The sequence below is a fragment of the Hyperolius riggenbachi genome, chromosome 10, assembly GCF_040937935.1.
Source record: "Hyperolius riggenbachi isolate aHypRig1 chromosome 10, aHypRig1.pri, whole genome shotgun sequence".
NCBI classification, from domain to species: Eukaryota; Metazoa; Chordata; class Amphibia; order Anura; family Hyperoliidae; genus Hyperolius; species Hyperolius riggenbachi.
The window spans coordinates 256,473,446-256,486,377 of NC_090655.1; the positions used below are offsets into that span (position 1 = coordinate 256,473,446).

At 46.7% G+C, this 12,932-nt stretch overlaps 1 protein-coding gene across 1 annotated transcript in view; it reads left to right on the top strand.

The window, feature by feature from the left end:
* Positions 1-12,932, top strand: part of LOC137537118 (uncharacterized) — a 105,498-nt gene that overhangs the window by 74,915 nt on the left and 17,651 nt on the right. Inside the window, exons 19-22 of the mRNA XM_068259252.1 lie at positions 2,586-3,654; positions 4,479-4,650; positions 4,858-5,020; positions 5,315-5,447. Of these exons, the coding sequence (XP_068115353.1) occupies positions 2,586-3,654; positions 4,479-4,650; positions 4,858-5,020; positions 5,315-5,447 (1,537 nt within the window). The remainder of the gene's footprint in view (positions 1-2,585; positions 3,655-4,478; positions 4,651-4,857; positions 5,021-5,314; positions 5,448-12,932) is intronic.

Sequence of the window (12,932 nt, forward strand, 5' to 3'; positions counted from 1 at the left end):
ATGGACGCTCGACCCAACGCTGTGTGCCAGAGATGTCACCACTTGCCTTTCAACATCATGGTACAGTTTGGGTATCACCTTTTTTGAGAAATAATTGCATATCTTCCACTGCGGTGTGTGAATTTTCTTTTGTGTGCTGCTTTCCCTCAGGTGGTCATCCCATTGCAGTTTGTGCTTTGTAATCATGTGCTTTCGTAAGGTAGTTTTCCCTACGCGGGTCTTGGTCTTTCCACGGCTCAATTTTTGGAGGCAGAGAGTACAGATGGCATTGCTCTCATCTGAGGTAGACACACACAAAAATTTCCACACTGCTGAGCCCTGGGGTGATGGCACTTTGGTGGTGGCGGCCGACTGAGTGTTAAGTGGGGTGCCAGAATCATAGCAGGAGGAGGAAGAAATGTCACGCTTCCGTGCGTAAGCTGAGAAAGATGAGGTGTTCTGTGTTAAATAGTCAACTATGTCTTGACAATATTGGGGGTTGATGGCACGTGCCTTCTTCTGAACACTGTATGAACACTGTACTTTGGTCGCGGGCCGCACCAAATCACAACAGCGCGACCTTGAACAGACCTGCCAGGTGGCCTGCCTCTGCCTTTTGTTTTGTCCATATTGGGGGGAATTAAGTGAAAGGTATGCACTGACTTGACTAATACAATGTGCAGTCAGTCACACAGGTGCAGTTAACAGGTATGCATGGAGTGGTATATCACACTGCGTGCGCTCACCAAGGTAGGTGGGTGTACTGAAGTGAACAACAGGAGGTCGTAGGTATATGCAGTGATGGGCATTACATGTGCACCTGTCACACACAGACAGGTATCGGACAGGCACAGTGACACTGCGTGCGCTCACGTAGGTGGGTGGGTGCACTGAAGTGAACAACAGGTAGTAGTAGGTATATGCAGTGATGGGTATTACAATGTGCACCTGTCACACACAGACAGGCACCGGACAGGCACAGTGACACTGCGTGCGCTTACGTAGGTAGGTGGGTGCACTGAAGTGAAAAACAGAGTCATAGTCCCCAACGGTTGTCGGGATTCTCTCGATTTTGGGGGGCTCTCCCGCTATCCCGGTATGAGCCCCCCAAGTCCCGGGCGGCTGTCAGTATTGACAGCCGCCCATAACAGGAGGGGAGCAGTGCAGTGGAGGGAAAGCTGGGGGCAGCGGCGGAGAAGGGGGCCATCTCCCCCCCTCACCTTAGGGTGCTCTGCCTCCCTCGCTCTCCCCTCCAAAACTAAGTGTGGCGGTGTTTGGCACTTGGCAGCGGGCGGGACTTACCTTCTGTGTCGCTCCAAGCGCCGGTCGGAAGTTCTGGTTCTGCGGCCGCTGCTCTGGTCTGGATCAGACCAGAGTAGTGGCAAATCATCCCGCGCCGGCGACCAGACCAGACGGGACAGAGACACGGAAAGGTAAGTTCCGCCCCTCTGCCAGCCACCGCACTTAGTTCCGGAGGGGACAGCGAGGGAGGGAGAGCACCCTAAGGTGATGGAAGGGGGGGGGGGGAGATTGCCCTCCTTCTCCACCACTGCCCACGGCTCTCCCTCTTCTCTGCGCTGCTCCCTCCTGGGGGGGGGGGGCACCTGGCTACCTATTCCGGGCACGTATACACCTCCCTGCATATACTGGCTACATATACACCTGCTTAGATATACTGGGACATATAACCCTGCCTACATGTACTGGCTACATATACACCTGCCTATATACTGGGACATATACACCCTGGCTACATATACTGGCCACATATACCCCTGACTACATATACTGGGCACATATCCCCCTGGCTACATATACTGGGCACATATCCCCCTGGCTATATATACTGGGCACATATCCCCCTGGCTACATATACTGGACACATATCCCCTATACTGGGCAAATATCCCCCTGGCTACATATACTGGGCACATATCCCCCTGGCTACATATACTGGGCACATATACCCCTGGCTACATATACTGGGCACATATCCCCCTGGCTACATATACTGGGCACATATACCCCTGGCTACATATACTGGGCACATATACCCCTGGCTACATATACTGGGCACATATACCCCTGTCTATATATACTTGGACATATGCACCTGGCTACATATACTGGGCACATATACCCCTGCCTACATTTACTGGGACATATACCCCCTGACTAGATATACTGGGCACATATACCCCTGACTACATATACTGGGGACATATACCTCTGGCTACATATACTGGGCACATATATCCCTGGCTACATATACTGGGGACATATGAAGTGCTTGCACAATTTTATAGGTTGTCTTATCTGCCATTAAACCTCACTATTTTGACGGAAGGTGCACGCTTTTTGCTTTCTTCTTGGAATCAGATATTGCTGTGAGTTTCTTCTTTGGTAAGCTGTGCACACGTCTGGTTGGCATGAATTGACTACTAAGTAGCAAGCACATTACATAGGACGTTGGAAAGATTGTTTTGCATTGTGACAATTCCTTTTTGCTCAATGAAGTTTCATAATTGATGGGATGTGCCACACACAAACTTTTTTCTTCCTCTTGAAGTGAAATTCTATGTGTATATACTTTTGCTGTGTTTTAGTGTGTTGAGCACCCCATAATGACATCAGCTAGCAATGAGCAAGATACCATTGTGAATGAGGAATTACCAAGTGAAGATTTCGAGATTGATCTCGATTTATGTAACCTAGTGAGCGAAAAAGTAGCAGAAGGACGAGAAGATTTGAACAAATTCTTCTCTAATACTGCTGAATCGACACAAGCAAACAAGGAGGTGGGTGCGAAGGTTTTGGAACAGAGACTGGGAAAATTGAGCGAACAGGAAACCAAGTTATTTTGGACCGTGGCCACCTTAAAAAGATACAAAAGAGAAGGCATAGTGGCTAGAGGGTTCAGATCATATAAGGAGCCTTCCGAGTATAGAGAAGACCCTGAATTTGTCGAAGATTGGACTACAGCTCATCTCGACTATGTAAAAAGATTACAGGATATCGTATTGGCCCGAACAGTCAAAGAGTATAATAAAGTATCGGACGAACTACAGGATATTAAAAATAACTATAAAATATTGGTAACATCAGAGAGATACGATGTAGTGAATGCCAAGATTGAAACAAAAATACTGAGGATACAAGATGAGATTAAAACAAGAAAATTAAGGAAGTTCTACAGAGATAAAGAGGACTTTGATAGAAATAAAATCTTTAATTCGGGGCCCTCTATACCAGTAAGACGAAATCCCAGAGCTAAAGGATACTGGACCACAGACTCAGGATCAGATAGTGATAACGATAAAGCGAAAGGAAAAAAGATTCCAGCAAAAAAACAGAATCCAAAAAAGAATTCTAAAAACAAAGATAAGAAAAAGAAAGAGGAGGAACAGGACCCCAAGAAGGACCAATCTCAAAAATGTGTAGGGGTGTCTGCCCCTAGGGGCAGAGTCCGACGAGGAGGAAGAAGAAAGTCTGGCCAAAAGATTAAAAGCAGTCAGCTGGGATGGATCCGGTGCAATGAAACCAGTAAAAATGAAGCGGAAAACAATGAACTAATAATAAAGGATACGCAACAACATAAATCGGAAGTGTGTAGCGCCAATGAGGATGACAATTTACGGATCATAAACATTTCAGGAATAGATATTCCCATAGAATGTGAGACCTTATTGAAGAAAGGACTCAATTTTTGTCCGACAAAAGAATTTGATTTTTGTTTCCTTCACAATAGACCTTTTCAAATCTGTGCGTAAATTGGTCATTGCACACAAATTTGCTAATCTCAGTCGATTAAATGTAAATACACCCCCAATGATAACGAGTGTTGATGTTCACCAGGGTGATGTTGCCCTAGTGCAGACATTCAATGAGGGGGAGCTGACAAACACAAACGATGAATTCTGCTGGGTTCCTCAAATGACAGGGGGTAATGACACTGATACCTTGGGATTTTTTTCACAGATTCAATCGAACCCCACGGATGAGGAGATCTTGCAGATATTACTAGATCTGGAAGAAGAGTCCAATACCACTTTTGATCAAGCAAATGTAGAGACACAAAAACTCAAACTAGGAGATGTAAAATCCTTTAGAGCTTGTAGATCTGTCCAATCGTTTCCGACAACCTCTGGATCTACTCTTGAACGTTTTTTTGAGAGATATTAAGGCTGAAATTTATAAGGAGGTAGAGTCTAATTTAACCCGAGACGAGTGGAAAGTGTTGACATGGCTTAGGAATAATCAAGAAATAGTCCTGAGAAAGGCAGATAAGGGAGGAAACCTAGTGATCATGTCGGTAGCACAATACCGAGATGAGGCATTAAGACAGTTGGGAGACGGGGATACCTATCTCCCATTACTGTCTGACCCTACGGTTCGCTACCAAAATAAGTTACGCACTTTGCTACATCAGGGTGTGGAAAAAGGTTTCCTCCCCAAAAAATTGGCCAACGATCTTTTACCATCTTTTCTCCGTTGACCAGTGTGGTATCATATTCCAAAACTTCACAAATCACTGACCATGCCCCCGGGACGGCCTATAGTGTCCAGTTGTGGATTCCTCACGGAAAGGCTGTCCAGATACCTCGACCATCTCCTGCGCCCCCTATTGGAGGGGGTCCCTTCTTATTTAAGGGACACCCTTGAGGTGTTGCGGTTGGTGGAGCATGCCACCTGGGTCCCTGGTGACAGACTGACTACAATTGACGTGGTCAGTCTGTACAGCCGTATCCCGCATCAACTGGGTATAGCAGCGGTCAGACACTATCTGTCTCGCACTAATAAAGATGCGGATTATGTGGAATTCATTTTAGAATGTCTTGAATTCTTATTGACGAATAATGCATTTTTGTTTGACCGCAGGTGGTACCAGCAGATCTCGGGGACAGCTATAGGGACCCCGGTGGCATGCTCCTATGCAAATCTCTTTTTGGGGGTGTGGGAGGAGTCTGCCGTGCTTTCGGACTCTATTCCTTTCCGGAGGCATGTCAGGCAATGGTCGAGATATGTGGACGACGTCCTGGTGGTATGGTCGGGGTCAAATGATCAATTTGAATCTTTCATGCAATATTTGAATACCAATACAGTAAACATGCAGTTTACTTCGGAGTTAAGTGAACAGGAGATCACTTTCCTAGACGTTAAGCTGGGGGTGGAGAACAATACCTTGATAAGTAAGGGATACAGGAAGGCCACGGTCACCAACTCGGTTCTCCACGCACACAGCTTTCATCTGGGACATGTGATCGAGGCCATACCCTATGGCCAATAATTACGTTTAAGGCGAAATAACAGTAAGGATGTTGATTTTGATACCCAGGCTGAGGACTTAACCTCAAGATTTATACAAAGAGGATATGATGAGGAGCGTTTGGAGAGAGCTAAACCCAGAGCCCGGAGGCAGGAGAGAAGAATGTTATTGACTCCAAAAAGAAAGGGAAACGAGGAGAAAAGTAGGATTACGTTCACATTTGAATTTTCCCCAATGGCTGAACAGATAAGAAAGACTATATACCAGTGATGGCGAACCTTTCAAAGGCCGAGTGCGCAAACTGCGACCCAACATCGACTTCTTTATCACCGAGTGCCAATGGGGGAGGGGGGGGTGGAGGGGGTTGCACCGCGCCAAAAAATGAGCGTGGTCATGACATTGTATGGGCGGAGCTAATGTAATGATGTAACTGCATAAGAAAGCAGTGTTTCCTCCATGATGTGGTGAAACGAGGATTCACATCATGGGTGTGCAGAATCTGTGTGATGCTATTTATTAGTATACCCGCCGTAACCCCAAAGCAGCAAATATAGCCAACTATGACCATTAAACAATAAATGCAGCAACAGTTACCCCAGACACCAGAAAGTAAACGCAATGTGGGCAACATTTCAGCAGAAAATCAAGCAATGTGGGCAACATTTCAGCAGAAAATCAAGCAATGTGGGCAACATTTCAGCAAAAAATCAAGCAATGTGGGCAACATTTCAGCAGAAAATAAATGCAGTGGGCCACATTTTACCAGAAAATTATTGCAGTAGGCCACATTTCACCAGAAAATAACGCAATGTGGGCAACATTTCTCCAGAAAATAAATGCAATGAGTGCAGCTTTTCACCAGAAAATAAACGCAATGAGTGCAGCTTTTCACCAGAAAATAGGAGACAGCCACACCAAGGAGGACAGAAAGAGAGGCAGCCACACCACGGGGGGGGGGGGGGGGGGGGCAGAGAGAGAGACAGCCACACCAGGGAGAATAGCGAGAGACAGCCACACCAGGGGGAACATAGAGAGACAGCCACACTAGGTTGGATAGAGAGAGACAGCCACATAAGGGGGGGAGAGAGAGAGAGACAGCCACATAAGGGGGGGAGAGAGAGAGACAGCCACACCAGAATGGACAAAGAGAGAGACAACCACACCCGGGGGGGGGGGGGGGCAGAGAGACAGCCACACCAGGGGGGGACAGAGAGACAGCCACACCAGGCTGACTATCCCTATCCTCCCTCCAGCCCCCGTGGCTGTCTCTGTCCCCCCTGGTGTGGCTGTGTCTCTCTCTCTCTGCCCCACGCAGAGAGAGAGAGACACAGCCACACCAGGGGGGACAGAGACAGCCACGGGGGGCTGGAGGGAGGATAGTCAGCCAGATGGAGGGTAGAGAAATAGTAAGAGACAGCTTTTCAGCAGTAAATGCACATAATAAGAGACAGCTTTTCACCAGTAAATGCACATAATAAGAGACAGCTTTTCAGCAGTAAATGCACATAATGACAAACAGCCAGTGTCCCCAGTATATGTAGCCAGGGGTATATGTCCCAGTATATGTAGGCAGAGGTATATGTCCCCAGTATATGTAATGTGCCCAGTATACAGTGGGTTGCAAAAGTATTCGGCCCCCTTGAAGTTTTCCACATTTTGTCACATGACTGCCACAAACATGCATCAATTTTATTGGAATTCCACGTGAAAGACCAATACAAAGTGGTGTACACGTGAGAAGTGGATCGAAAATCATACATCATTCCAAACATTTTTTACAAATCAGTAACTGCAAAGTGGGGTGTGCGTAATTATTCAGCCCTTTGAGTCAATACTTTGTAGAACCACCTTTTTCTGCAATTACAGCTGACAGTCTTTTAGGGTATGTCTCTACCAGATTTGCACATCTAGAGACTGAAATCCTTGCCCATTCTTCTTTGCAAAACAGCTCCAGCTCAGTCAGATTAGATGGACAGCGTTTGTGAACAGCAGTTTTCAGATCTTGCCACAGATTCAGATTGGATTTAGATCTGGACTTTGACTGGGCCATTCTAACACATAGATATGTTTTGTTTTAAACCATTCCTTTGTTGCCCTGGCTTTATGTTTAGGGTCATTGTCCTGCTGGAAGGTGAACCTCCGCCCCAGTCTCAAGTGTTTTGCAGTCTCCAAGAGGTTTTCTTCCAAGTTTGCCCTATATTTGGCTCCATCCATCTTCCCATCAACTCTGACCAGCTTCCCTGTCCCTGCTGAAGAGATGCACCCCCCGAGCATGATGCTGCCACCACCATATTTGATAGTGGAGATGGTGTGTTCAGAGTGATGTGCAGTGTTAGTTTTCCGCCACACATAGTGTTTTGCATTTTGGCCAAAAAGTTCCATTTTGGTCTCATCTGACCAGAGCACCTTCTTCCACATGGTTGCTGTGTCCCCCACATGGCTTGTGGCAAACTGCAAACGGGACTTCTTATGCTCTCTGTTAACAATGCCTTTCTTCTTGCCACTCTTCCATAAAGGCCAACTTTGTAAAGTGCATGACTAATAGTTGTCCCATGGACAGAGTCTCCCACCTGAGCTGTAGATCTCTGCAGCTCGTCCAGAGTCACCATGGGCCTCTTGACTGCATTTCTGATCAGCGCTCTCCTTGTTCGGCCTGTGAGTTTAAGTGGACAGCCTTGTCTTGGTAGGTTTACAGTTGTGCCATACTCCTTCCATTTCTGAATGATCGCTTGAACAGTGCTTCGTGGGATGTTCAAGGCTTTGGAAATCTTTTTGTAGCCTAAGCCTGCTTTAAATTTCTCAATAACTTGATCCCTGACCTGTCTTGTGTGTTCTTTGGACTTCACGGTGTTGTTGCTCCCAATATTCTCTTAGGCAACCTCTGAGGCCATCACAGAGCAGCTGTATTTGTACTGACATTAGATTACACACAGGTGCACTCTATTTAGTCATTAGCACTCATCAGGCAATGTCTGTAGGCAACTGACTGCACTCAGATCAAAGGGGGACGAATAATTATGCACATACCACTTTGCAGTTATTTATTTGTAAAAAAATGTTTGGAATCATGTATGATTTTCGTTCCACTTCTCATGTGTACACCACTTTGTGTTGGTCTTTCATGTGGAATTCCAATAAAATTGATTCATGTTTGTGGCAGTAATACGACAAAATGTGGAAAATTTCAAGGGTGCCGAATACTTTTGCAACCCACTGTATGTAGTCAGGGGGTATATGTCCCCAGTATATGTAGTCAGGGGGTATATGTCCCCAGTATATGTAGCCAGGGGTATATGTCCCCAGTATATGTAATGTGCCCAGTATATGTAGCCAGGTGTATATATCCCTAGTATATGTCCCCAGAATAGGTAGCCAGGTGTCCCCCCAGCAGGAGGAGAACAGCGCAGTGGAGGGAGAGTAGTGGGCAGCGGCGGAGAAGGGGGGCCATCTCCCCCCCCCCTCCTTCCCTCACCTTAGGGCTCTCCCTCCCTCGCTCTCTCCTCCGGAACTAAGTGCTGTGGCATTTGGCAGCGGGCGGAACTTGCCTGCGTGACTCTGTCTGGTCTCGTCGCAGGTGCGGGATGATTTGCCGCTAGTCTGGTCTAATCCAGACCAGAGCAGCGGCTGCGGCACCAGAACTTCCAGTGCTGGAGCGAGACGGAGGTAAGTTCCGCCCGCTGCCAAACGCCACAGCACTTAGTTCCGGAGGGACGAGCGAGGGAGGGAGAGCCCTAAGGTGAGGGAAGGGGGGGGGAGATGGCCCCCCTTCTCCACCGCTGCCCACTGCTCTCCCTCCACTGCGCTGCAGCTCTCCTCCTGTTACGGGCGGTTGTCAACACTGACTGCCGCCCGGGACTTGGCGACGGGGCAGCATGCGTGCCCACAGAGATGGCCTTGCGTGCCGGAAGTGGCACGCGTGCCATAGGATAGCCAACGCTGTACTAGGGACATTATTAAAATGTGATAACCAGGACAAATAGGCAGATAAAATGTGTGAGTTTTATGTACAGTAGCAGTGTTTATATTAAAACTATAGGTGATAAAATTAGAAAAATGGTGTATTTTTTCATTTTTTTCCCTTGTTTTTCCCTTTAAAATGCATAGAAAATAAAGTAATTACTGAAAACAAATATCAACCCGAAAAAGCCTAATTGGTGGTGAAAAAAACAAGATGTAGATCATTTCATTGTGATTAGTAGTGATTAAGCTATTGGCAAATGAAAGGGATGAGCACTAAAAGGTGAAAATTGTTCTTGTCCGTTAGGGTAAAAACCGCTTTGGGGTGAAGTGGTTAAGTGTGAACTAGCCCTTTGATTAACATGAGTTCTCAGTTTTTCTGTGCAGAAAACGCATATGAAAACAGTCAAGTATGTTCCCTGCCTAAAAGTATTAGAGGCAGAGGATCAGAAGGATAGCCCAATTTATTTCATAGTGACTGTCACATTCTGGTATTTGTGTGTGCGTGTTTGTTCTTTTTGCATGAAGGGGTTACCCTGTCCAAAAAGGTTATACAGGATGCTGTTGATTGTAGGTGTAGGTGTGTGTGTGTGTGGGGGGGGGGGGGGGATGGGGCAATTTTAGTATTTGCCATTGGCGCTGTCTTACCTAGATATGCCACTGCTCACCTGTTCACTTGTGTGCCTCCTGTTATATCCCATGTCTTTCTCCGTTGCCACTGGGGTGCCTGTACCTGTGACACCGTTGCAGCTACGGGACATCAGCACATGTGGTGGTTCATGTGGTACAGGCACCCCCATTGGCAATGCAGAAAGATGCAGTACACAGGAGGATGCAAGCCAGTGGACAGGTGGGCCTGCAATACTCACCACGGCCCAGGTGACCACATTTTACATGGAGGAGACCAGCTGGAGGTCCTTCAGTTGTCAGGAAATCTACCACTGCACACCCATTTGAGTAAGATCTTGTTGTATCATCGTTATGTTCAAATCTGCCAGATATCGATACCACAAACTGAGTAATGAATGGCGCCTTTACAAACCTACTCTCATGTGTACTGGTCCAACAGTATTGTATAGTAACTATACATTATAAAACCATCGTCTGCTCTGTCACTGCACTGATATTGGTTACATGTTTGTGTAATCCTTACAAGACCTTGTTTCTAATCTCTACTACTCCTATTACACATAACCAGTGTAAATACACACTTTCTCCTGACATGCCTGTGCCCAACAGGCATCAATCTAATAATAATGATAATAATAATGATAATAATAATGATGATGATGATGATGATGATAGCTAAGTGCGGGATATTCCACAAACAGAGCTTGCAGTTAGCCTATGTACCACAAGATGGCGATCTCACTTCAGCCAGGTGGAACGCACGGATAACAAGATAGTAACCCCTAGAAAGGAAATGATGTAACAGCAGGGGGAGAAGTTGTACCAGGTGGAGAGGAGACACGGTTGGGAGAGGTAATTGTTGTTATATAGTGAGCAGAGCAGAGGTCGAGGTGGACATACTTTGTAACAGAAGAGGTCATAGTACATCTGTCACTATCCTGATTACCCCCCTTGCAGTAATTGCCATACAAGAGACTTTTATACAACTGCGAATTCAAGAGACTCTTACAGTAGAATCCCTTTATAGTAAACTCCAAAGGACCAGGAAATGTAGTTTACTATATCCAGAGGTTTACTATAAAGAGATTCTACTGTATATAAACTAGCTGGTGTCTGCACACCGTCCTCCTGCCATCCATTCGGTCGGCCGCTTCCCTCTGATCTGTCCCCACTGCTGATTGGCTGCACTCAAGCTTCACTATGCACACAGACTGCTAGCCATGGTGGTGGTTCCCTTGTACTCACAGCGGTGCGGCGATTGCCCATTTGTCTCCCTGCCACCAACGCTGTCTAGCGTGACTATGAGATAGGCCTGAACGATTTTAGGAAAAAATTGAATTGAGCGATTTCTGTCTGAAATTGCGATTTCGATTCGATTCATGGTTTCCTTCCAATCAAGCTTTTTTCCCCCTCTTTGCCTGTTTGTTCCCTCTCTGTCTCTTTGTGCCCCCTTTGCCTCTTTATGCCTCCTCTGGGTCTCTCTCTTGCCCCCTTTGTGTCTCTGTGCCCGCTCTTTCTCTCTGTGTCTCCTCTGTCCCCCAAGCTGCATCAGTTCTGGACATAGCTTCTAATGCACGGAATACTTTCTGTATGTCATGTGACATACAGGAACCCGGAGTTTTGCCAAGCACACTTCTTCAAACTTCCCCCATGTGGAAATGACGTGATCGCGATAATTGCCGCTTTGACGATTCCGAAATTGTGATCTTGGTGATCGCGATTTCGATTTAAATTCGATTTATCTTTCAGGCCTACTATGAGACCTCCATCCGCAGCTGTTTGACCAAACCTGGGGCCAGTCACTTGCTACAGGAACCGCCAGCTGTAGTGGTAGCAGCAGCAAATAACTGGGATATACAGGAGGATGAGGTGAACAAGGCCACAGAGGTGATATAGGGGTCCCCCCCACCCATCAGACCAACATTGACCAGCCAAAGGACACTGTAAGCTTTACACAGCTACAGGTGGCTTAGGACCTGGAAACCGATTGGTCTGTTAGTATATGTGCCAGACACCACGCTGCTTTGTGGAGCCTGACTGCTGCTGCTGCTGTTACAGCTTTGTGTGCTTATGCATCCTTGTTCCTGGCTGCTCTGCAATTTGTACTTATACAGCCATATGGTCTGCTCAACTTTATTGGAATATCTGAGCTGGAGAACTGTTGCCTTTTTATAAGAATCGTTCCCAAGCGGAAAGTCGGGGAAGTTAGATGCAGCTTTACAAATTCAGCTTTCCAGTATACTGCATTGGTTCCTTGGTGGGGCCATCTGTATGACTGGCCGGCATGTGTGATTGTTGAGGAGGTTTGACTTGGTAATGTGTAACAGCGCTGTTATTTTAATTAATTTATTCACCTACTTACATTTGATTTTTTTTTATTTAAAGTGTACCTGAGATGGGGCCACAGCAAAAAAAATATACATACCTGGGCTTCCTTCAGCGCCTCCGGTCTTATCGCTCCCACACCGTCCTCTTCTGACTCCCCGTTTTCCCCCAACTGGTATTGGAAATCCTCCAGTTGGCGCAGGCGCAGTCTAGCCAGCCGCACTCCCCCGTCACGCTCCAGTCGCCAGGAGGGTTCTGTGCCTGCGCAGTAGTATGGTGCAGAACGCTCCCGGTGATGTGAACGTGGTGTGCGTGGCCAGGCAGTGCATGCGCAGTTGGCGCGGGACTGGAGGACTTCTGGGACCGATTGTGGGTGAACGGAGAATTAGAAGAGGACAGTGTGGGAGCAATCATGCTGGAGGAAGCCCCAGGTATGTATATTGTTTTTACTGTGGCCCCAACTCAGGTTCCCTTTAATGTCAGCATACACCAATGATGTGAATGCATTGTAACGAGCGAACTTATTGAGTATACATTGTTGTGCATTATCTGTAGGTGTCTGTTTGCGCTGACAGTTACATAATAGGCATTGATTTTGATTGTTTGTATGCTCACCATTATTTCTGATCAATAAATGTGTTTTTTCCACACCGGTGGCTGGCTAAGCATCAGATTCTTTTGGCCTAGACAACATTGATGTGTCAGCTGGGGCATATATACCCACAGTGGATGAAACATTTATACAAAGGAGGTGTATCCTTATTTTGCTCCCCCC